Source organism: Alosa sapidissima, chromosome 12, assembly GCF_018492685.1.
Source record: "Alosa sapidissima isolate fAloSap1 chromosome 12, fAloSap1.pri, whole genome shotgun sequence".
In the NCBI taxonomy this organism is placed as follows: domain Eukaryota; kingdom Metazoa; phylum Chordata; class Actinopteri; order Clupeiformes; family Clupeidae; genus Alosa; species Alosa sapidissima.
The window spans coordinates 15893823-15920282 of NC_055968.1; the positions used below are offsets into that span (position 1 = coordinate 15893823).

General features: G+C 41.0%; 1 protein-coding gene and 2 long non-coding RNA genes across 3 annotated transcripts; 2 read left to right on the top strand and 1 right to left on the bottom strand.

The window, feature by feature from the left end:
• Positions 1 to 3984: 3984 nt before the first annotated feature.
• fstl3 (follistatin-like 3 (secreted glycoprotein)) lies at positions 3985 to 10349 on the bottom strand. Its single transcript, XM_042057609.1, has 5 exons — positions 10159 to 10349; positions 7948 to 8133; positions 5776 to 5991; positions 5347 to 5574; positions 3985 to 5177 (listed from the first exon to the last, which is right to left on the bottom strand). Exons 1-5 carry the CDS (start codon positions 10232 to 10234, stop codon positions 5143 to 5145), a joined length of 741 nt encoding a protein of 246 aa, XP_041913543.1. The 5' UTR covers positions 10235 to 10349; the 3' UTR covers positions 3985 to 5142.
• A 121-nt stretch (positions 10350 to 10470) lies between these two features.
• On the top strand, positions 10471 to 12860 carry LOC121678244. The gene is made up of 2 exons (XR_006021194.1): positions 10471 to 10640; positions 10902 to 12860. It is a non-coding gene; the product is annotated as an uncharacterized LOC121678244 (long non-coding RNA).
• Positions 12861 to 20788: 7928 nt separating this feature from the next.
• LOC121677419 lies at positions 20789 to 24694 on the top strand. Its single transcript, XR_006020966.1, has 3 exons — positions 20789 to 20916; positions 23592 to 23615; positions 24492 to 24694. It is a non-coding gene; the product is annotated as an uncharacterized LOC121677419 (long non-coding RNA).
• The last annotated feature ends 1766 nt before the right edge of the window (positions 24695 to 26460 follow it).

A 26460-nucleotide genomic window follows, 5' to 3' on the forward strand; every position in this document is an offset into this window, starting at 1 on the left:
GTTTCTTTTTTCTTCCTTAAACTGTGGAAGAAGGTTGCTAGCCTTGTTCAAAGGATTAACTTGGAAATCTGATTCTAGGAGTAAACATGCTTGAATAGCTTTCTGGACCACACAAACCTTTGGAAATATAACACTTTGTTAAATACTATATGCACAACATCTGAATTGTCCACTCCTTGTGACATACATTGTGGCTGTCGGTCAAACTGAACCCCATTACCAAATTTCCAGGAAATTCGGCTGGTCTCAGGATAACCCACAGTGCCCACATGGTTAAACGTGTTAATTACCCTCCTGGTGAGTTGCCTCAGGGGCAACTGTCACCTCACAGAGCAGTTCCAGACTCTCCAGCGGGGAAGGCTGTGTGCACAGTTCCGGCCGGCGGCGGGCCCCCAGTGCACAGACACAGCAATAACAGCAGACTGGAACTTCCTGGGCCTCTTAGTCATGGCTCACTTGTTTTTTACTCCTCCCCACCCACACACACCCCCGCCCTCCTCCTGAAGCGGAGTCCATCACGAAATGTACATTTGCTGACGGGATGTGTCAGAGCAGGAGTTGAGAAACACTTTACAGCATCCTGGAAATGATTGCCTGACTGCCATGGAGGGCTATAGAGGCTTTGCTACCCACTAAAGCATTTACTTAAGGGGAAGATGGAAACACTTTAAGCACTTGCAGAGAACAAGATACAACATATAATTAAGGTCAGATTAAACAGAATCAAGTCTTTTCAATCACAAGGCCCAGACTCCTTGAAATATTCTTTCTGGGAAAAATCCTTCACAGTTTTACTTTTCCATTGTGGTGGTGAGAGACTGTCATAAATATTGTCCCTATTGCAAAAGACACAATGATTCCATCACTTCCCCGCCAGAGAGTATGGATGACAGAGCACCATGTGGGCACAATTAACAGCTGAATTTCACGCCTTTATTCATCCGATTGCAATGGATTAACAAATATGTTGTGAACAAGCCAGGACTTCCGTCTGTGGCCATACATACCTAGTTAGAGGTAACTGTTGTTGTGTTCACAACAAGGTGGAAATAATGTGTAATTGTCATGCATTTTAAAGTTTCTGATGCTAGTCCAGTGTGTGCTGGTCTTTGGAATGGATTGTTCAGAATGGTCACAGAAATTACATGTAAAAACCCTTATAAAATTGAAAGTCCCAGCTTTATAATATAATTTGAGAACCAGTGTAACCAGCTCGTTAGCATTCCATATCTTGAAACCCTGGAAAATCCACCATCGTGGATGGAGTTGGCTATCGGCCATGACCGAGTCAGATCACTATCAACGGCTGGAAGGAATTAGAGGCAGCACATGTGTCAAATGGATTTTGTTAAGGACGAGTGCACTGAAAACAGTACCATTAGTAAAGACCAACAATAATATGGACTCGGATGGTATGGGAGGCTCGTCAGACTGTTATTCTAGAGCTCCTGCATAGGGCTTGATCCAGGTCTTGCTCCATGGGTGCTTTTTGTATTGATGGGCAAGGCTGAGAGGAAATGGTCTCCATATGGCTAGTGAGATCACCTTAAGCTATGGCTCCCTGTTGTGAGTCACTATATCGCCTCCTTTGGAATTTGTGGACTTTTACTCAGATTCATTACTCCCCACCCCGATATCGATGAGGCTTTCCACATCTTTGAATGTTCAGAAAATGCCCTACACTTTGGAAGTCATTGGTGGCACACAAGACAACAATAAATTGACGTCAACAAGTGGGAGGTGAATGCTGGCATGTGCAGAACTCCACCACAAAAAATAGGTCGATGGATGTTGTGTTGGTTTGAATGTGGCACATTCAGTCTTATGTAAGCTTCTCCTGAGTTGGGTTACAGGGAACAACTTCCCAGCTGCTTCTACCTATGGACATTGTTCTGTCACAAGGGAGCCAAAAATCAATTTAGCTGAAGTCTTCATGAGTCAAAAATGTGCCTTTCTCTGCCTGGTGGGAGTATTATTTGTATTCTCTGACCCATATTAAATAAATACTTTACTGGAGAAAGGCCAGGTAATGAATTATACTTTTTTGCCTGTGAGAAGGGGACCGAGGAGTGGGAGAGGAACATAGCCTCGTCCGGCCCGCCAATCCTGCAGCGCCGCCAGTCACAGACCACACAGAGGGAGAGGAAAGGGGTCAGGCTTTCCCCAGTGGACTCGTCTGTGAGATCAAATCTGTGTTTGAGTTTCAGCAAAACAGTTTCAGCACACTTCTTGTTTGGAACGATTAAAGGTTGCTTAACTTTTGAGTTCTGATAGATATCTCATCATCTCTCCAACCAAAATGTGCTTGTTTTCACCTTCTTACTCTGTGCAGATTTTTGGTAAACATACCCTGTTAATAAATGTATCCTATAAAATGATTATTCCATTTATTAAATCAAAATGTTGTTTCTAAATATAGGCCAGCATTCTGTCTTGCTGCAAATGTCTGCTTGTAAAGGAACATTTTACAAAATAAAAGAAAATAGGAGCTTTTACTTAGTCTGTCATTCCATCATACCCTTTATATTCTATGAAAAGACCTGTTAGTAATATGTAAACTTTGTTTTGAACTGTTTTGATAACATCAACATCCGTTTCAGAGTTCTTCACTCATGCTCTCAAGTAATATTTTACAAAGCCTCTCATACCCTCTCTCCAGGAAGCAGAGGCCACTTTCAAGGATGATTGGTCACTTATTAGAACCAGACTGCACATTACACTGCTTATGGTCAAGTTTCACACATGACAACTGTAGATCATAACAGTATGAGGAATATCATTCAACTCATCATATCTTCAGGATGTTTCTTAAGGCTATTGGGTCTAATCTGAGATGTTCGGAGCTTCTCCCTCTCTATTAAATTGGCCTACATATCCTTGGTCATAAATAGTGGATTTAATGTCAAGTCCTTTGGTATGTGAGCACATACTTTTCTTCTGAAACGCCCCGAAGTTGATTCCCCAGAGATCATTAAAACTGGCAAGACTGCAGACTGTTGAACAACATGTAGCCATTAGATCATTTTGAGGTCATACTATTGTGTTCTGATGAAATGGGCATAGCCAGTCATGAGAGACGGAAAGGAAGAGATGTGACACTTTTGATGGGACGGTCTTTTTTGCCCCCCTTAAAACCGAGGAGATTCAAAAACTCACAGTGGAAACTTAAAAACTTCAGAAAAATCGGAGAAAGTGAACAATAGGCTCCTTTACGCACATCCAGCAAGATGGATGGAGAGCAGCCCTTTTTTCCCTTTTTTTTACAGCATTGTTATGGCCTGTTTGAGCAAACATTTAATCCCATTCCCAATGTAATAAAAGGGTGCTTGGATCAGAATATAAACATCTCCCCAAAGTCAAACCAGATGCTTGTGCCGTCAGAGAACTGAGTGCCTCATGGAGGAGGGAAAACAAGGGAGGTATTTGATACAGGAAAGTGACTCAGTACCCCTTCATCCCTCACCTCATCCACCTAAGTCAGAAGGGAGCCTCTGAGACGGGGACGAGGGGCAGCACCTCCACCCACTCTGATCCCCTCGTCTCTCATCTCTCCTTCCTGCTCAGAGGGACATCCATGTGCATGGCACGCAGAGAGCGTGTGTGTAGGAGAGAGAGAGAGAGAGAGAGAGAGAGAGAGAGAGAGAGAGAGAGAGAGAGAGAGAGAGAAGAGAGACACTGGTGCAGTGCTCTGGAAGAGATAACAATCTTCACATTCGGTCATTTCAGATTCCCTAGGCCTTAGTAATCTCGTGGCTCTATGAAATAACGTTATGTTGTCCATTAACTGGCCAATGTTCTGTCTGGACCTGATGAAATAAATGGAAACAGGTTTTGCTAGCCTACCTTTGCTGAACAATGGAAAGATCCACTTGAATCCAAAAACTTTTTGTTAAAGAGTTAAATGTGTTTGTTTATGTTGCTCGGAATGTAGTGGAAAAGTTGTGAGTACATTTACAAGAGTATAAAAACACATTGAGACCAAAATATTCTTTAACATTTTTAATTTCAAACATCAGTAGAAAAATACAAAAATAACTTGATACATTTATCCATCAAATTTTAACAGTAGATATTTATACAGGATTGTGAAAGTAGCTCTATCAACAAGCAGGGCAGAACATTAAATGCAGTACAATACAGTACCTGTACAGATACATTAGAATACTTACAACTGAACATGGAATGCTTTCAGATGAATCCTTTTAGAAAGTCTTAAGAGTTTTTTTCCATGACCGGATAGCCAATCGCATTTAGAATGTGTGTATGTAACCAATAAAGGAGCAGAAAAATAATGAATGAACTCAGATAACCCATCATTACACAAAAACAAAGGCAATGAAAATGATGATTTACTGAAAACTGTTTTGTGCAGTCTAGTCTATTAGCATCCAGCTGGTAATTTTATTGATTGGTAGGTAATTAAATTTTCCAGACCCCAAACTGTTGCACACATTAAGGCAGAGTAGTAAACTCCATTTTTTGGCTGCCGACTAGACTCACCTCCAAACAAAGGCAGGGGAATGTAAAGACAGATCGACGCTGCTCTGTTTTGGCATTTGTCTACGCTCTACAACTCTGTGATTAAGATTCCAGCACAGCTTGCCAAAATGGCCGCACTGTCATTTAAATACACAATACAAATATGTCATTGAAAACAGTTCTACCGGTATCAGACATGCGCTGCCCACATAACAATAGATGATATTACAATAAATATATTTCAAAATGATCTATGGGTATATGACTTCTAGATGACAGAGGTATTAAATAGGTATTTTATATTTTCTCCAATAAATAGTAGTGGTATTGTATTTACAATATACACATCTTGCAAAACAAATCCTCCAAAGTGAACCAAAAACCTCTCCAAAATAGACATTTCAGTAAAAAAAAAAAGTAATTCAAAAAATCATTTCATTTAATATGTACCGCATGCATTAACATGTCAGTGGCTCCCGTTTTGCAGAAGACTTGCTCTTCCCACGGTCTACTCCACATCCACATGTATTGTCATAAGACTGAAGCTGCTGGAGACTAACAGGGGGGGCCGTAAAGTCTTGACTAGGAACTCGCAAGCAGGCAATCCAATCCAAACCAAGTGCTGGGAGTTTTATCACTTCACGCCCGAAATGTCTTCAGAAGTTAGTCGAGGGAATTCTCCTCACTCCCCTCTACACCTGCACACAAAACCAGACGTAAGCCATCGGTTAAAACCAAAAATACACTCTGTGTCAGACTTCAGCCAGTTGTGTGCTGTAACATTTAGGCCACATCTGGTTATTTTAGGCTATTCCGCCTTCCAAGAATTGCCAGTATTCCCAGGTGGAATGCTGGGCCAGGACTTACTTGCGCAATGGCCGTAGTGGCGGACTCCTATGGACCGCCCTCTGAAGCAGGTGGCCCTGCGGAGGTGGCAGGCGCTGGAGTAAGTGATGTTGTCGTTGCCACATATGGGGGACTCAGTTGCCATGGGCAGGGGGCAGGGGGCTGTGCGGCACATGACACAGTGGGCACTGTTGGTCTGGTCAGTCACACAGGTGTGCGTGCCAGGGCATACCACGTTGGAGCAAGACTCTGAGGGGAAACCAGCAACACGATCAAAAACCGAAAACTAGGCATTGTACAAGAGTACAGAGAAGAAAACTGGACATTGTGTGTCAATATAGTGAAGATTAAATCAAGGGATGAAAGTTAAGGTGAACATCAGCTGAAAAATGGCCATTATACATATACTGAGAGGAAAACCAAAGAGCTCAACAGGAGCTGTGCTCTTACTTTTGCATTCCCCCTGGTACATGATCTCCAGATCTGGCTGCCCTTTGCACCTGGCCATGAGGAGGTCGCACTCGTCTCGGTAAGAGTTGCCATCGCTGCCGCAGACGGCGTGCTTGCCGGAGATACTGCCACAGTCGGGGGAGCACACACACTGGGGCCGCCCCAACTTCATCTTACACACCTTCCCAGGGCCACACTTGACACCATCGCAGTTCTCTGTAAACACACACCAGCAACTCAATCAGAGAAACTGAACAGAGATGAAGTTCAAGTTCCTGAATTGAACCTGGATCCCACAAGTTCACTTGACACTGGAGGCTTTTTGACCTGATGGGTAAGGATCAAGCTGTGGCTTAGACTCTGTGGAGGAACCATGTTGGCTTTGAGGATCAGGATAGGATCATCCCCTAGACAGACACTATCTAGGGTATCTATATAATGAACATTCTGTTTCCTTTAGATGTTGTACTAAAGTATCGTTTTATGAGTCTCCACTGGGATACCCTGCTGTCCTCTGATGCAGACTCCAAAGGCCTGATGGAGAAACCTCCCATCATCCTCCACTCTGTTTTTGTGAGGGAGAGGAGAAGTGGGGGGAGGAGGGATCTTTTGACAGCCAGTCAGGATTTATGTAGCCTTCAGAAAAAAATAATGTAAGAAAGCGGATGGGTCAGGTAAGGAACATTAGTCAAGCTTTGAGGAATGCTTTGAAGCACTTGACATCGGTAGCACACATGTAAGGCCATTCTGTGAGGTCCACACTCCTTTTTTATGACAATCGAAGTCAAGCAGCACTGACACACACACACACACACACACAAGCGCACCCATCCACACACATACTGTACACACACACAGAAGACAAACAAACACAGAAAAAACTCCAGAACAGTCTCTTTCATTCTGTCTTTCAAAAATTTCACCGACGTTGATTGTGTGCGCTGTTATGAAAAACATCTGAGCATGTGGCAGACATTTCTCCTGTGGTAAGATGGAATTCAGATCCCCCCTCAATCTTTTTTGAGCATTGTCCAGCATTGTGCAAGCTGCTATGCTAACAGGACTTCAAGAGAAGGAGAAATGGAGACTTTTGGCTACTGCATCTAATATACTGGATTAGACCAGCATGGTGTAGCAGCCAGTAGCCAGCTGCCGGCAAGCAATACATCTAGCAGTACATCTAGGCCTTTCATAAGAATGGGAAGGACATATGGTGCCATCAATATGCTGTTATGTAACCATGCGATTAGCTCACAGTGCTGAAGATTAGCAGTGTGGTAAATGTAGCATTTACAAAAACTTTACTCATACACTCAATGTAGCCAGGAACTGTTAATCACTTGTGTTGCAACTGTTGAGTAAGACAGACCTAATCGTTATCTTAAACACCATTTTCCAGCAAAGCCTGTAATATCTTCAGCATTTGCTCTTTCAACACCTCTTTTGATTTATTATACTTCCTCCTCGCCATGTGTATGCTTTAGTGTCATGCTAACAGGTTGTGGGAGGGTGTCCAAATGTTTCCACAATCTTCTTTTGGGAGATTTGGGTGGGGTGGGGGGAACTGAATATATCCTTGAGTGAACCTGAATACCTGGCTAAGACTTCTGAGAGTGGAACCTACTCAAAACAGCTGGAGAGAGTTAGATGGAACATCTGGCTTAGATCCATACCACAAATATGAAACACTATAAGGCATATTTAAGAGGCCACAGCACATAATTGCATTTGTTATTGGTGCCAGTCACTTTTCCCATGCATTGTCTGAATGACACTGAATGTAGAATTATGTGCATCACAATATTGTGAGAAAGTGAAGAGTGTTTGGTCTAGAACTCATGTGTAACCAACATAAATATTTAACAGCACACTAACTGCATTTTCATAAATAAATATACAGCAGCTTCAAAAGCCACATAAGTATTTCCAAATGCTACTACAATCAGCGATTACAAACCTGATACTGTATACACTACAACATATCAACCCCAATTTACCAGATGTACACAAAATTAACTTATCCTCAAATAATACACCATCTACTAGTATTAAGGTATTATATTTATATATATTCTATTTATAACAATTCTACTAGGTTCTTCACGAAGACCAAACTATCATCATTCAAGTGGCACCATGTCAAGTATTGAGGAAATGTATGCGTGGGGTCACCTTTGCAAGGCTTACAGGACACGATTCCCAGAAATCCAAGCAGGCTGACCTCGTTGATGGGCAGAGTGGTGTTGGACCAGGCGGTGTCTAGACGGCCACCGGCACAGCACTCCTCACGGGTCACCCCCCTCTTGAGCACCATGTCACAACGCGGCTCCTGGCTCTGCTGCAGCCAGCACATCCCGGCTGGAAGACACCACACACAGAAACCCTTTAAATCCTCTGGTTCTCCCACCAGACACCACACAGAGAAACCCTTTAAATCCCCTGGTTCTTCCACCAGACACCACACAGATAAACCCTTTAAATCCCCTGGTTCTCACACCAAACTACATGTTTACAAAGACTTGAGCTTATTTTTCGAATGTCAGTGACAAGAAATAGGTAAGAATGGCACATCTGATAAATTATGTAGGCCACACCTAATAAGATTGGGCCTGTGTTAGATTATGGTAATGTGTATCCAAGTGTATCACTGTGTATATGAAATGGTTGGTTGGCCTTCACTTTAAGTACAAAGAGAAATGCACTCATTGATCTTTGTGTAATGTGTACAAGGCAATTATAGGTCTGCCTCCATCTTATGTCTTCACTCTTAAAAACTAGTAAGGCATAGGTACAATTAACACTCTAGCAGGTATATTCTGTTTGACGTTTCCTCAGTAGGATCAGAGTTTTTCAAAGCAGCCTTTAGTTGTAGTACAGCTGCTTGGGATGAGCTGCAGAAACACTTAAAACGGGAGCTCTTCATCCCATAAATCAATTTTAAGGAATTTCTAAATCAATTTTATCAATCTGTCTGTTTTTAAATTTGATATTGTTTCAGTTTTATGTCTGTATATCATTATTGTCATTGCTGTCTTTTTCCTTTGGTCATGTTACTTTTTGTGTGCTGAGTTCTTCTCCAGGGCCCACTTGAAAAAGAGATACAAATATAAACGTATTCTATCCCCTGGTAGCCTAGAAATCTAGACGCACCCTAGCGGCAACAAATTACATTTGCTGCCAGGGCTAGTCTAGCAACTCTCCGTTGGCTTGTGAGCTCGAAAAATTAAACTTCTATCAGGCCAATCAAATCGTGTATAGAGTTGTTAGGCGGGCTTAACATAATGATTGATGGCAGAGTTGCAACGTTTTGGCTTGAATTCCCTGCTACTTGAAAACAAATAAGATAATGTTGCTGTTGGCGAACAGTGTGACACGAGTTAAGCTTTTATTAAGTTGGCAAAAGTTTGAACTAGCCAACTAGCTCCGCTGGTGGGAAACCATGGGACTCATAGCGCTGTCCTATTGCGTGCAGAAGAAATTTGAAAGACAACCGATTATCCCGCCCCTCGGACTGAGCAGTGCGAACGGTGAGTGCCCAGACCCTACATTTTAATGTGGGTCTGGCTCGTCAGGCTAATCCCCTGGTTAAATAAAGGTTAAATAAAGGTTATATATATATATATATATAACCTATATATATATATAAACACATTATTTGTTTTCTTCTGTAAATTGAGTCAGATCTGTCAGCAAGAAATACTTTGGGGTGACTGGCTCGTCAGGCTAATCCCCTGGTTAAATAAAGGTAAAAACATTTAAAGGTTATATATATATATATATATATATATATATATATATATATATATATTTATATATATATATATATAACCTATATATATATATAAACACATTATTTGTTTTCTTCTGTAAATTGAGTCAGATCTGTCAGCAAGAAATACTTTGGGGTGACTGGCTCGTCAGGCTAATCCCCTGGTTAAATAAAGGTAAAAACATTTAAAGGTTATATATATATATATATATATTGAGTCAGATCTGTCAGCAAGAAATACTTTGGGGGAAAGTAAAGTATTTTGTCCAATGCCTACACTGGGAAAATAATTACAGTCGTTACGTTTATAAATCCCATGTGCACCTGCGCACAATAAAGCTTTTAGAGATCTGCAGAGACCTTGAGTCTTTAGGAAAGTGAATCTGAGTTCCAGTGCCTAAATCCTAAGTTCAGAGAGTTCACTTCTCACACTGATTGTGTGAATAGACATATTACAAGCCAGGAAACAAGCAAGGAAATACATCAAGCATGACGACAAAAGTCGACATAATAATCATAGTACTGCAGGCAGATTGATCTTTTAGCCTGCTCGTGAGCATCTGAAATGTAGCAACTCACAAGAGTCAAAAGTGATTGACCTAAATGTATCTTACCATCGGCAGGATATTTTCCAAATATCAGGCTCAACGCAAAAAGTAATGTGCAATGCAGACCGACGAAAGCGTTCATGTTGATCTCAAAAAAGTTTATGATAAGTTTTAAAAACGTCAGAAGTCGTGTCGTCCGTTCCTCAAAAGAATGGAGCCGTCTCCTCCAAAAGGACTCTGCTGCCTTCTCTGACGTGAATGAGTGTGTTGTGGATGATGTCGTTCCGCCTCTATATAAATATTTTGCCTTGCCTGGGTTATGCCTCTGGGATGGGCAATGCTCTTCAGCCAGTTATATTGCTGCGACGGGAAGTTTTGACTTTTGAGGTCCAGCCAAATATGGGAAAAGCCCCAGAGCGTCGTAACATTAAGTCTAGGCTCTACACTTTATAGTCAGTATCATGGGTTTACGGAGCATGTAACTTCACCATTAAAATGAAAATTTGGACTTTGAGTGATATCTGGACATCAACCCCCCTGCTGATATGGTGAGAAACAATTTTAAAAACGTGCTTCTACTGTTCACACATGTTGAATAGTCTTAATTATGTTACAGATTTGTCTCTTAGAGTTTCAAAAGCCATCACAGAAGCAACCACTGGACACAATATAGGCTAGCCAACAGCTGCTGTGTTAGAACTTAAAAAGTACATGAGATTGCTTCTCCTGATGTCCAGAGATTCATACAGCTGCAGTTACATTTCTTATTCATACAATTTTGTCCATCTTATTTCTCTCACTTTCTACAGAGGCCCACATGAAGTTGGACCTCGCTGAAGAGGCCCACATGAAGTTGGACCTCTTGGAGTCCTGGAGTGATTTCATTTCCAGTATTCTTCCGAAGGTTCCAGTGACGTCAACTGATTTCAAAATCCATAAACTTTTACAATGATTAATCCATTTAATGAAACATGCTACATGGGCCTAGTAAATCATGTTCTGAATCTGTCTGGATTAATAGGAACCATATGGCAGCATTAGCCAAGCAAACACAATATCCTGCTGTTAAACCAGCTTATGATCTTAATTATCATGCAAGAAGTAGGATTTCTTTTCTTTTTATGTTGTGATGATAATTTACCGGGGATTTTTTGCCATGTTACAGTAATACACCAGAATTGAGATAATACCCAGTGATGGCATTTCACAGTGTGGTCTCAACTGTAATTGAATTTTGATGCACCAAGACCACCAAGGACGACAAGGACAAATCTGGCAGTGCACATCAGCCTCTGTCTGTCTGGCATGGTGGTGCTGTGGATGATTGTCATTCAGACACGGTTTAGCCATTACAAAGTCCACCGTCCCTCTGAGTACGCACAAGGGTGAGACATCATTGTGTCAACGCTCCCTTCCGCTCATCGTCTAATACACACACACACGCGCACACACACACACCACACACACACACACACACACACACACACACACCCAGATGCCTTTCCCTGTTGGTCATTTGCTGGCACCTGCTGCAGACGAGGCGTCCCAACGACACGGCACATGGGCTATGCATGGGCAATTCACTTGGTGCCGGGATGGGCCCGTGTTGACATCTTTTGGCCAACTATCCGGCCCTCTATCCCTCCCTCCTACTCAGGACTGGTATGATGGATCAGGCGAGCTACTATCGCCCCTTTCCAGCCCCCGCTCCTCCCATCTTCCCATCTGTGGCCTTGGCTTAGAGTTGCTTTGATGGCGAAGGAATGAGCGGAGCACATGCTCTCCTGAATGCTCTGCGTACACTCCTGAGTAGACATGCCCTGTTTGTGCTCTTGCTAAGGGGGTCCCCTGGTCAGAAATGGAATGCTGTGACCCTGGGCATGTTGCTCTACCAACTGGGTGGGTGGCCAACACCGGCGAGCCGAACGGTGGAATCCCGTCTCATCTCATCTTGGGTCACATATTTGGGATCCCCGAGCTGCATAACTTGACTGTGGAATTGGAAGCTCACTGGAGCCGCCCCTGGGCATATTGTTTCTTTGCGTCCCTCAGCATTTGTTCAGCAGACCATGCGGTTTGTTAGCAGTCAAGCTGGGAATATGTTATGAAACCACAGATGAGAAAGTAGAGCTGTGGCCACCCAAACTGGTGGGATGGGAACATGACAGCACTGCACAATGTGCCTCATGGAAACTTATGAATGACATATGTTATCATATGAGTTGAGTTTGGTACTGAGCTCTGCAGATGTATTTTCTAACAATGCTGCCATCAACTGGGGGGGGGACAAACTGCATCCAAACTGTCTATCTGTTTTGTATTTATGACACATGAATCAATTCAAATTGTGTTCAATTAGTTGTGGGAGGCATACTATGAGTTGAAATGTTTTATCTGTTTAATAATTTGATCTGTGACACAAGTCAAGCACTATAGCTGCATGCTGGTGATGCTTTGAAATACAGTGATGCAACTGTAACAGCCTTGAAAGTGCAATATGTAGTTGTTGGTGTCAAAGCACTTAAAAAAGCTCATGATTCAGATACACAGTTCTTTCAGTAGTCACATGCCATCTGATTCTCAGTTTTTGACATTTTATTGGTTTCAAATTGCATGACCCAGCAGAGCACATGAAAGAGCTGTGGTATAGTGCAATACACCTCCTGCCCAGTTAGTGGCACTGTGCCACCTATGTTATTCAATAGAATACGTATACGAAGGAGAGAGAAGCATGCGTGAAGACGTTGAGTAAAGAAAGTTATAGATCATCTCTGCCTGTGACTGCTTTGATTCTACTACACACACAACAAGAACCAAGAACACAGTTTGTTTTTAGATTTGTCGAACACACTGTGCCTTTTTCAGCTTACCATATCCCAGCAGCCTACCTACACAGCCTTGCACATTTACAGCCTGTTGAAAAGTTTGATTCATTCACTGAGCAATAAGTCAGTTCAGATGAAAACAGTAAGTGATGCAACAGATGTTCTTTCTGTGTGTCAAACAGTGATTTGTCATTCAAGATCTGAATGATTACTGCATCTGCTGAAGTTATTATTTCTCAGGAACAATTAAGCATTTCAAAATGGCAAAACACAGACAGGAAATGTGATGATTTCATTGTTATGTTCAGAATGTCTTTCTTTCTCAGAATGTTTACTTTGTATATTTCACATAGGTGCTGCCGACTCTTTTCACAGTGACAGTGAGTGTTTTATTTGTGTGAACAGTTGGCTGCTTATGAAATCCCTATGATGGTAAATGCCATGAACTTTAATCATCACCTCAATCAAATCCTTGAAATCATTCAAGATGAGTCATTCATAATGGAATTATGTGTCCTAGCTATATTGACACAAATATTTACCTTCCTGTTTAGACAGTGTAGCTAGTTTTAAGCTCTTTCCCAGTCATGACGAGGACGCAGCCTGAGCCTGCCATCCTACTTTCCCTGCAATGACTGTGGACTGAAAGCATGCCGCTGGACTGAGGGGTTTTGCACATGCATCAGTTGAATTTTTTCCATCTCTGTGAATCCAACTGGTAATGCGACAGAGTTAGCATTTTAAATGGCACTGAACGAGAGAGGTGATTTGAGACTTCTGACTCTGGAAAATAAACTGCACCTGAGCTGCACATTTTATGTGATTATATAATATTGATGTCATCTTCTGTGTAAACTTCTGATTTAGTGATGAGTTCATATGTCAGATGTGATTGATACTAGCACATGAGCTTAACAGCTAAACTGATATATTAGAGTAATATAACCATTTGTGTTCTTACACACAGAGAGAACCACGGTGAATATAATTGTGGGATCCCAAGCACGATGGCAGAGTGATGCATGTTCACCTCTAGATGGTGCTCTGATGATATAAAATGTATTATGCTGCTCTTGAGTCTTTACTGACCAATGTTACTTGATAATGTTGAGGGTTAAATAACATTAGTACAAAACTGTTGCATTAAAGGAAATAGAGATAGATAGATAGATAGATAGATAGATAGAGAGAGAGATAGAGAGAGTATGTGTGTGTGCATGTGTCTCTGTGTGTGTGTGTGTGTGTGTATGTGTGTGTGTGTGTGTGCATTTGTGTATGTGTGTATGTGTGCATGCCTGTGTTCAGCTTGTGATGAAAGATTTCTATGGTGCTTGATAACTGCTTGAGCACGACCTCCAATGAAGGATTCTACTGCACAAAACAGAACAAGCATCTCCACTGGTATTGTCTGAAGTAGTGAGGCACTTGTTACCCAAATATAGGCCTGAGAAGGAGGTCTCTTTCAATGAATGTCCCTAATGTACCTGGAAACCATGAAGGCTGTTTTTTTGCACAGTAATCATTTTGGATTTGCTCTCACAAACAATGTGTTCCATCAAAGCATTGTTGTTATGCAAATAGCATAATTTGGCAAATGGAAAGGCTGTGTGGCCTTTTCACATGCCCTTTTAATTGATGCATAGCAAATTTTTGGCTTTGATGAAAATAATGCTAATTTTTTTAGAGTGATTGATTCTTTTCAGCCGATATCATGCAAGTATCTGACATTTTTGACCAGCATAGTGTGAATGTTGTTGTGGCCATTCAGAATATGTCTTCAAGCATCATTGTAAGTAGGATATCACATATTCAGAGGGGAAAGCCCTTTGGGGATATTTTTGTAATGTTGTTCATTGGCATCTTGCCTAATTCTACTTGGAGCAGAGGGACAGTATATTTTCTCTCAAAATATAAACAGGGTGAATGTTGACTCACGGTTGATTTTGGGGTTATAGCTGTGTTACTGCAGGACATTGTTCTTTCTAGCCAGTAAACCATTCCAGACACTGTCTCTCTATCCCAACTTTTAATTCTCTTTTTTTTCCGGCCATGAAAACTCTCGACTAGAGAAATGATGCTGTGGCAAATACTGGCGGCAGTTGCCATGACAACAAATGACTAAAGCGTATCCTTGTGCTCAAACTCCAAACTCCCTGTTGACGGAAGATGAGGGGCAGGTGGGTGTACTATTGAGGCGAGGGGGGGGGGGGGGGGGGACACAGAGAGAATATTATGAAATAGTTATGCTGTACATAGCAAGTAGCCTATCTGTTTCGAGGGTTTTCCTCACTCTGTCTAAACTGGAGCTAGTTAAAGAATTAAGTATTTTAATGCTCATAATATGTTACAATGTGGAGACATGATTATTATGCTTCTTCACCAACATGTTATGATTTTGGGAGGCCTAGTCAGTGAAAAGTCTCCCAATAGGCTACTCCTGAGCATTCGTTTTGATTTTTCACTTTGCATAAAGTACTTTTAAAGAATTTTAGAGGCTTTGATGCATGCTTCAGAATTTTATTACATCATTTAATTTCTAGAACATCTTTTTTTCAGGTTCTTTTTTTCAATTAGAAAAACTGCTAATTTAAAGAGAATGAACACCCATTTAGGATGATGCATGCCTTGATAGTAGCTTCTGCTGACTGCTGTAAAATAAGCAAAGACAGATAGCTGAAATGAACAGATGATGCAGTAGTCTGTTTTCGAGGAATGCAAACGGCAAGTTAAAAACCTGAATCCAACTGAATCTGAATATAATGAACTGTTTCGCACAACTTTAACAATACAGACTCAGTCAGGCCAGAAGAAATCTAAGTCATATACTGACATTACAAGGAAACACAGCTGTAGGCTACGTCGTAGTTCAATAACAACAGAAGCGGGGGGACACCCTAAAGAAGGAGAGGCTCACATAAATATTTAACCAAGCAAAAGGGCAGATGGCTCCATAAATTTAATTATGCAGCTCTGTGCAAATATTAACATTCGGAGGGGGGAGGGGGGCATGCTGGAGGGAATGCAGTTTTAATGATGCCTCTCATGAGGTGTCCTGTTCTTCAGTTGACATGACTGATACTGCTGGTCGTTTACATGTTCACTGGTATGACTGGCATGATTGATACTGCTCGTCATCTACCTGTTCATCGTTATGACTGGCATGATTGCTACTTGTTGGTTGTTTACATGTGCAGTGGCACCACTGGCATGATACTGCTGGTCGTTTACTAGCATGAAAATACTATATGCTGGTTATTTATTTGTTCACTAGTATCACCAATATATGCTGGTCATGTATCTGTTCACTGGTATGCTTAACATGAATGTGTGCTGGTCATTTACTTGTACCATGATATAATTAGCGTGATGATATTGACATGTCTGGTAGTTAATTTGTGATCATTTACTTTTCATTGCCAGCAAGCAACGCTTGAGCTGCATATGCTCACAGTTTCACAGATTGTGTAATGTGCTATGGGAGTGATACTGAAATGGTGTGATTCCTCAGACAAATTGCTTTCTATGCAACAGGTTTGAATAAAAAATGTAAAGTGCTGAAGTATTTATAAAAAAATTGTCCATTTTGGGATTTAGAAAACAAACTTCCACCAATTTTGTGATTATTTAAATCATATATAACTCCTTATCTGGGGCTAGATAGATTATGTTCATGTGGAATGACGGTGGGTATCTGATGCAAAGCCTCAAAACTTCAGATCATAGAGATTATTTGAAACATTGTATAGATAATTCTGCATAGTCGAGGCATCGCCAGACGGCAGCTTACCCCTTTTCTGCCACTGCAGCAATGATTTGGCAAATCATCAGACAAATCAAATGAAGTTATTTGTTGAACGAGATCCTTATGCTCACTCATTACAAGTAAAAGCCTAGAGCTGTTTTTCTTCATGACATTTTATGTCACTTTAGTTTTATATTACCAAGCAATAAAGGCTGATTTTTTGTCTTATAATTTGATTCCCTATGGAGATGGATCAGGAGAAAGAATGTGCTTTGTGACTCGCCAGACAAAAGACTGTGCTTGAGGGGGGTGATAACAGTGAAGGTGATGGTGTGGTGCTGGATATGGAGGTAAAGAGGGAGGAAGCAGCCGTTTTGTTGAGGTGCTCATTAAAGTGTTCTCCCGGATAGCCACCGAATCCGGCACAACTCTGGCCCAGTGCTGGCCCTGATCAAGCACCCGATCAGGCAGCATGTGGGCTGTCTTGTGATGTGCCTTCTTCTACTTCCCATGAGGGAAGAAGAGGGGGAGGGGGAGAGTGAGAGAGAAAGAGAGAGAGAGAGAGAGAGGGGGAAGGAGGGAAAGAGTGAGAAAGAGAAGGAGGGAGGGCTTCCTAATGAGGTGCGAGCTGATGTGAAATCCTCGCCTGCCATTAAGATGTCACACCCACACAATGGCAGAGACTCTGGAGGGCCCCCGCTCTGGTGCTCTCTGCTCAGTCTGCCCACAGTGCTAGGCCTGTGGGTCACACATCTTCCTGTTAAATGTCTGCTGTGTTCGACCTTTTGAGAAAGCGTGTCTTCATTGCTGCTGCCTATCTGCTTGTTTAGCTTAAGGATATACTGTATGTGTTGCTGGGAAGTTTTGTAACACAGCTTGCTATAGTAACTTCAAGACTCCTCCTACTCTTATAACTTCACCTGTGGTATTTGTTATCTTTATGCTCTCATGATGACTTAGGGTATGGATAATAAAGCACTTTGAGGTACATTCTTACATCTGTTTGGTGCTCTGGCAATTGAAATTCAGCTTAATTAGAATTGAATTACATTACAATGGAAGGCTTCTAATCTGTTGACATTGTAGAGTCATCTTATAGGCAGAGCCGGACAGTAACAGAGTAAATTTACTTGAGTACAGTACTTGAGTACAATTTTGAGGGATCTGTACTTTACTCGAGTATCATTTGAGAGGCAAATATTGTACTCTTTACTCCACTACATTTCTATGCATAACTGTGAGTACCCGTTACTTCTTCTAAAAAAAAAAGGAAAAAAGAAAAATCTCGGAAAGCCTCAATTTGTTGTCTACCTCTCAAACATGATTGGATTGTGCAGGCGCCACTGATTGGGACAGCCTATCAACAATCACCTTCAGCTTACCGCCAAAGTCAACTCCATGGTCAGATTTAGATAAGAGACGAAACCATAGACAAAACGATGGATAAGGACGTAGCAGGTTTCTGGATGCAGGGAATGTGCCAACCTGTGGGCCACCTCGCCAGACTATTTCAATTGCTGAACAAGTTAATGATTGTTTTCGCTTCAGGTGTTTCAATTACAAAATAGTATTTTGTATTTGAAATACGTATTTTAAATACATGTATTAGAAATACTGCCCATCCCTGGCAATATGGTAAAAAGATGAAAATGACTTGATTTTACTTTCAATTCCTTTTCCAAGGTATTAACATCAACATTTTTCACAACTCCAGGACGTTTCTGTACTACATACATGTATGCACTGTTGCAGTAGTAATGCAATATTTAGAAAATGTAGGCTACTCTTGATACTCAAGTACTTTTAAAAACAAGTACTTCAGTACTTTTAGGCCTTTTTTTTCTACTTAAAGGAACCATATGTAAGAATTACTGTAGAGCGGTGTATCCCCCTCCGCTTTTACTCAAGTTATGAAGCTGTGTACTCTGTCCGCCTCTGCTTATAGGGACCTCTAAAATGTACCTACTGTGTTGTGAAGCTCATTCAATGTGACCATAATTTTTAGTTGGCACGAGTAATGATTTGATTATTGTTTTGTTTCAAGCTGTACAACATCACCATGAAGTTTGCACTTCAGTGCTCTTGGTTTTCAAAATCAGCATCCATCACAGTGCATCAATAATACCCTTAGAACGCTGATGAGCCAATGACAGTCCAGCCTCAATGGGACTCGGACATCAGCTCGGACAACTCCATAGGAAACAACAGGGAGCAGGCATAAAATGACAAATTAATGGTTATTTATGGAGTTTATTAACTCAAAAAACCCCGACGGATAACCATGGTAAAACGTTTTGCATGGGGGACTTGTAGGCCTAATTCTGATAGCTGGTACCCCGAGAGGTTAGAATATTTTCATTAGCAGTACGGACGTCTCTCGCGTTTGCAACAGCTCGACGTAATGTAGGCTACTAAGCCAACAACGTGGGCACAGGTTCCCTGTTAAATCCCAAGATGAAAATGCTCATTAACCAACTAGGTGTTTTCTGTCGGCTACGTGTCCTAGGCCTAGCCTATAAATGAACAGAATATCAAACCGTTTTCAGTAGCCTACCACTGTTGCAGATATCACACAGGTAGGCTACCCCTTACATGTTTACAGTGTTGCATATTCCAACATAAGGAAGCAGTTAAGAAACTTCTAACTCCCTGTCTTAAACCATTAGCAGCTTTAAATAAGTTTTTAAAAAACCCGCTTCTTCAACAGGGTGCGCTATCATCATCGTGTAAAGCCCGCCTCAGGGTTCTGATTGGTGCCTAGATCTAGGAAAATTGGAAATGGGCTAGAATGGGTTCTTGGCCAGACGGACTTTCAGAGCGAATCTCGAATTTGCCGGATAGTAGAGGTCCTGGGTAAGATTTGTATACACTTCATTTAGCGGAGAATATCTCAACTGTTATAGACTAATATGACCCTATTGAAAAACGTGGGATGTGTGCCAAAATCTCTACCCGGGACGAAAGTCCTGAAAATAATCACAACAGATGACACTATTATCACACTACAGGTGAATGGGACTTTTTTTTTCCTTTATAGATATCCCCATACATTTCTACCAGATTAATCTTCATATTAAGATAAATACTTTTTGTATTACACTTTGCCTAACAATTAAAATAACATATGCAAATGAGGCAATATCTCATTAAATATGCGTACATAAACCCGTTGAAGCTACAGATTTTCTGAGGTGATCACAATGTTCACAGTGACAATTATAAGGTCTTATACAACAATTGGGTTCTATGGAACTATTTATTTGTTTCTGATTGGCCGAGAGACGTTCCATGAGTTGGAATATCCCTGGACATTTCAACTACGACTTTGCACAGCTAATAATAAATCACTCCGCGATACAATGCGAAGATTTGACACAATGTTCTCATCCCAGCTCTCCACTATTTTAAGCAATGGGTTACTCCTTAGCAAAACAGAAAAACATATGGGGCTGTGCACAGTAGTGTAACATTTATTCACCATAAATTAATAAAGTTGAGTGGTTCTGCAATGTAGGCTATGTTTCCGTTTTTTTGCAGTACCATGTCCCTTACATAACATGGCCCAGTGTCCTTGTAACATGCATGCAGCAAAGCTAGATATGAATGTGATTTCAGCCCGACTTTCAACATTTCTTTCAAGAAGACACTTAAACCACAAAGACCCGTAAAGAGGGATCTGGAATGTTGGTTACCTAGCAACCAAGACGCTGTCTATTGAAAAGGGAACTGTTTTTTGATGCGTAAGAACGATGTCGAAATTAACATTTAACATAACGAAACAATATTGGGGTGTTTTCAGATTATTTAGTTTGTGGTAGAATTGTTGTATAAAAGCAATATAGCACGAGTGAGAGTGGGATTGGTCATGGATATTCCCACGGCTGTTGTTGCCTGCGCCACTCGGCCTCCGGCCTCGTGGCTACGGCCGAACAACACCCGTGGGAATATCCATGACCAACCCCACTCTCACTCGTGCTATATTGCTTAATTAGAAGAGTGTAAGCATTCTGATTTGATATAAAGAAAATGGCTAAAAAACAGTCAACCTATACAACTAGTGACATATATGAATTGCCAGTTATTTATTAACCTAAACTTTAAAAGCTTACATTTCCTACCTGTTCTAAATATTGCTGTCATCACGCCAATACCTCCAACTTTTTTTTCTCCAACAAAAGTTTACCTGGCAGCCATAGTGACCTAAGGTCATAGCAGAGCACATGGCTGTAAAGCAAGATGACTTGTGAGATCAAAAAAGTAAGGAAATCTACTCTTTATTCTTTGTGTTGGCATGTGTCTTCTTACGTGTCATTATCATGAGTTGTAGTTTTGTGTATTTAAATAATTATAATGAATTTGTATCAGTTTTATATTTAATTTGGTGTGTATTGTAGCTAGCTAGCTGCTAGTGTTTTTGTTTAGTTTTTTTGCAAAATGGGAAAAATGTCATCACCAGATTGTCTCAGACAAGTTGATGAAGTTACAATGTCTTCATGTCATGAAGTTATTCCTCACAAAGAACAGCTACGTTGGTACATACCAATTACTCATATTTGAAACCTTATTTTACAAAATTCAAAAAGATCTGGAGAAAGTGAGAGAACAACTTATGGATCTACATCACTGACACTGTCATCAGGTGACACAGATGTCTTTGTGTGCCTATACACATAACAATTGTTCTGGCTCATCCGCAACTCAGGAGTGAAAAGATCAATATTACCACTTTATGATATCTGCATAGCGCTGGGAGACGAGCTCACACATAGTCTCCCAGCACTACATTTGCTGACTGGGTGCGATACAACCAGCAAAATATCAACCAAACTTGCAGCTCTGAACACTGTCCACAAACCAGTAAGAAAGGGCAGTTTATTAGTCCCTGAGATTGTAATCTCAAAACCTGAAGGTTTACCAGATCCCTGCTCGTGTGGCAAGTGTGCACACAAGAATGGGTGTCCCTGTCGGGTAGCTGGTATCCGTTGTTGCAAGTACTGCAAATGCAAGGGAGGCGATAGTTGTACCTGGACTCTGTTGTGAAAGTTTTACCTTGCAACACAGGTAATAAACCTGTTGTTTTGTATTTTTCACTTTAACTTTCCAATGATAATAGCAAGGTTGGATATAAACATACTTTTTGCCCCCAGGCAACATTGTACCATTGCGGAATGAAAATCAATATTTACAGATATGAAGTTATAATAATACAAATTATAGGAAATCATCTAAATCACTGTTATGTACTAGCTAAAAGCTCCATAAATCTCCCCAAACATTCTTCGGTACAGTATACATACACACACAACCACACACACACATATCCATGAGTTTGCACACTTACACCCATGCATACTCATGTATGCGCACTGATGCACACTCATGCAAGTTACCTGCACCTGACTTTCTGAAAGTTTAGTAAGCAATTTGTCTCAAAAGAGAAACACAGGGGGTAGGCCTATAGCAAATAGAGGGATCAGTCAGGCCTCAAACTTGGGGCTACTGTACAAGGTAGCAAGTCTGCAGCTTCACAGCAACATCAAAAAGCCATGGATGTTGGTATGATAGTCAGGGCACATACTCAACCATAGTGATGGCATTCTATAAAAGTTCATGAAGCACACTCATGCACTTCACATATACAGATGCTTCCCTACTTAGAATATTTGGTATGGCCATATGCAAGTTCGATATGGTTCAATGTTGCTTTAGGGCAACATGCAGTTTTTTGTAATTTTCTATGACACCTACATTGATATGTTATGAAAAGTTGTTGATAATACACCTGTAAATGTATATCTGATAGTCACAGTTGATAAAAATAAAAGGTTCCTAGGATTAACCTTTGGAATTCCATAGAAAATGCTTGGGGTCATTTTTGACCCCACGTACTGTATGGAAAAGTGTGGTACTGATACTTAAAAAATATACCAATTAGATACAAATCCAAATGGTCTCATGTCAAAGACAACCTATTTGAGGAATACATGGAAGATTAAACAATAACAATTTAAAATGACCAAGATATTGCAAAAAAACTATCGCTGGGGTCATTTTTGACCACTTATGCATCCCTTGTTTGTATACAATTAATTTTCCATTCAATACAGCACAAAACACAATTAAAAATATCAAACCAGAATTCGTACACATACACTACATGGTCATTGTAAACATTGTGATCACAAGAGTTCAAGGGTGCAGCACCCACATCCAAAACGTTGAGTACTGGATGCTGGACAGGAAAGCACAAACATGTAGAAGAACGTTGAGTCCGCACACCAGAATCTGCTCCTTAGCGTTTTTTTAATGGTAGGCTATATCACCAAATGTGACGTTTCGGGCCACAGATGAAGGGCTGGGGCCCGAAATGTCACATGTGGTGATATAAACATTGTGATCACCTCATAAAATCTGTACCTTCAAGAATTTATATGTATGCGAGATATTGCCTCATTTGCATATTTTATTTTATTTTTTAGGCAAAGTGTAATACAAAAAGTATTTCTCTTAATATGAAGATTCATCTGGTAAAAATGTATGGAGATATCTATAAAGGGGGAAAAAAAAGTCCCATTCACCTGTAGTGTGATAATGGTGTCATCTGTTGTGGTCATTTTCAGGACTTTCGTCCCGGGTAGAGATTTTGGCACACATCCCACGTTGTTCAATGGGGTCATAATAGTCTATAACAGTTGAGATATTCTCAGCTAAATGAAGTGCATACAAATCTTACCCAGGACCTAGACTAGGAAGTACGTCTGGGTTTTCCCAGGCTAATAGAGATCAGTATTTGTCGTTTGAATTCATGTAATGCAATTATGGTTTGCTCTGCGTCAAGGCCATTTCATTGGTAACTGTGTGACCTTATAATGTATTACTGTGTACTGATACATAACAGGATGATAGGAACTAACGAGACATTCCCCCAACAGATAGGTACAGAGCCATTGTGACAGGTAAATATATTTTTTATTGCCTCATAGTTACTCAGAATATAGCTTTTATGCTGCATTATTATGGTTATGGTATTTGTCAGACACTTTTGTCCAAAGGGACTTATATTATATTATATTATATTATATTATATTATATTATATTATATTTAGGGCTGTCAATTGATTAAAAAAAATAATCTAATTAATTATATACTCTGTGATTAATTAATCTAAATTAATCGCATATATAATTTTTGCTGTGAAAGTATTTTAAAAATTTAAATTCAAATGAATCATTGAATAATCAGCATTAGTGACATTAAAGTTCAAAGACTCTTTTATTATTATTTTCACTGTTCAAATAATTGCCATAATAATCTATGATATGACCTAATATGCTGAGGAAATAAATTCAAAAGTGCTTCAGGAAGAAGTTTTTTTTTTCACATACAAGGCATTTCAGGCCACAGATATAACCTAGGGGACACAATGAAAATAAATTAACGCTCCCCTCAATGTCAACACTTATTTCTTTGCATTGATGTGCGACTATAGAGTTGATGAACTCCGGTGATATGCAAATTCCTTGCTGCAGACATTGCAGAGGACTCTATTTTCAACACTTTATTTTTTATCAACACCATCAGGCCGTTTTTTAAAAGTAAATGTTCCAATCAATGATCCAGGCAGCACGTTTTCTTCTCTCTCCTTCATTTTACAGTCTAATTTTTACTGACTAGAACAGCTCGGGGTCAAAGGTCATACGGAATCGATTAATCTGCACTAATCAGTTATTTTTTCTCAAATTAATTAATCGAAATGAATCAGTTATTTTGACAGCCCTAATTATATTATATTATATTATATTTTACTCTTCACTGTTGTCTCTGTCCACAGTGACCAGGAAGTACTCAGTTTCAGGCTTTTTGTTGTGGAGACCTTTGACGACGCGATCGGATGTCCAGCTCATGGGCTGTGTTTACTCAGAGCTGTAGATGGTTATTAGTTGGCCAGAGAGGCGGCCATTCCCCCTCCAACACAAACCTCCTTTCATCTCCAGTGCATCAGGGCACAGATGACACTGTGGCTCCGCGCCAGCTTGTGACCAAAATAAGGACAGACCCATGCCAGAGCAGGGCCAGATCTGTGTCGAATTGATGCCATGTCCCTGTCAAGTCCAAGTCAAGTCAGGGGCCAGATGCGTGCAAATATGTCTTGCTTTCTGTCTGGATCAGGCTTTGGATTGTGGGTATATGTCCATGTTCATGCACATGTTTAAAAGCACACATTCAAAGACATGTCTGAAAGTCTGGCAGTGTGCAAAGTGTACATTTTTATGAAACTCCTTAAGTTGTCAACCTTGTGCTGTTATTTTCTTTCTCCCCTTCTCTCTCTCTCTCTCTCTCTCTCTCTCTCTCCTTGTCTCTGTCTCTCCCACCAAAGTGGCTGAAAAAAAGCTGATTGGAGAGCACATGGGGGAAAGTCGCCATGGCAACTGTGAGTCATCCTGCTGCAGTCAGTTTAGTCACAGTGTATTTCTCTGGCTTAGCTATGATTTCAACCCCCCTTCCCTCCACACACACACACACACACACACACATGTCCACCTGCACCTCCAGCTCACCCCTCCCAGCCCCCACCACTGGCGTCAAAGAAGGGAAGATTGGCATCCCACCCCCGTGCAGTCATAGGGTCACCAACAATTAAAGAGTGCTGTCAGGAGGGGTGGAGGGAAGGGAGAGGAGGATGCTGGAGACTGGAGTATCTTTCCCTGGGCTTTGATTACTTATTTATAGAGACCGCTAATCAGTGATGTCACTCTGTTAGCCCGCTCTGCTGCCAGAGTAGCTGCCTGCCTTCATTAACGAGCTCTCTCTCTCTCTCTCTCTCTCTCCCTCTCTTTCTCTCTCTCTCTCTCTCTCTCCTGTGCTCCTCTGATTAACCAGGTCTAATGCACAGTGGGGGAAGCAATTAGAATGATTTGGGATGAATTGATTTCAGGTTGATGAGACACAAAGCTGGATAGCTTTACTAAGCTTATGTATGTGCTTCACTTCATGGGCCATGTGCTTGATTGTATGACTCCTTTCAATTTCCATGGTTAGCTTTCTTCTGTTGATTGTTCTTTTAATTTTTTTATTTCAGAATGTACAATGTTTTTTCACCATTCTACCATGTCATTACAAGTAATTTTGCAAAGATATTTTGTGTTTGTAAAAATGTTTTACATATAAGAGGGACCTATTAGCAGTATTCAGCATAGGACACCTGCAAATGAGGCAAACCAGACGACAATGATTCACCTCGTGAAGTAATTTCAAACTGTGAAACATTATGTAGTCAATATTTGCCAATACGCCAATGCCTCTATCAACAGTGTGCTATACATCAACATAGCTGTGACTCTGTGCCATAACCCATGTACACACACACGTATTACCAAACCCTTAAATCCCTGCAATATAAATGGCAATTAGATTCAAAGGAATGACAGTTAGGAAGCAGTTAGTGTGTGTGTAAAAGCAGATAGAGGAATGTCAGCGAGATAGGGAGAGAGAGGAGAGAGACAGAAGAGAGAAAGAGAGAGAGTTGCATGTAGAGGAGGCTGTGGCGTTGGTGACGCAGCTGGGGGAGAGTGGTGGGGGGTGGGGGCTGTCTGGCGGAGATGGGCTGCATGCGTGAGCGGAGAGGCGTGTGGGCGTCTGCGTGGGAGAGACACAGCAGCGCGTTAATCAGTTTTCTAGTGCTTTCTCTCTTTTCACACACACACACACACACGCACACACATGCGCGCGCGCACACACACACACACACACACACACACACACACACACACACACACACACACACACACACATGCACACAC

Excerpts from the sequence above, each read along its gene's own strand:
- fstl3 (XM_042057609.1), bottom strand. The coding sequence starts at position 10,234 with ATGAACGCTTTCGTCGGTCTGCATTGCACATTACTTTTTGCGTTGAGC. Across the intron at positions 5,992-7,947 it reads GTCCTGTAAGCCTTGCAAAG|AGAACTGCGATGGTGTCAAG; the intron begins GTGACCCCACGC and ends GTGTGTTTACAG. Across the intron at positions 5,178-5,346 it reads CCACTACGGCCATTGCGCAA|GTGTAGAGGGGAGTGAGGAG; the intron begins GTAAGTCCTGGC and ends TTTTGTGTGCAG.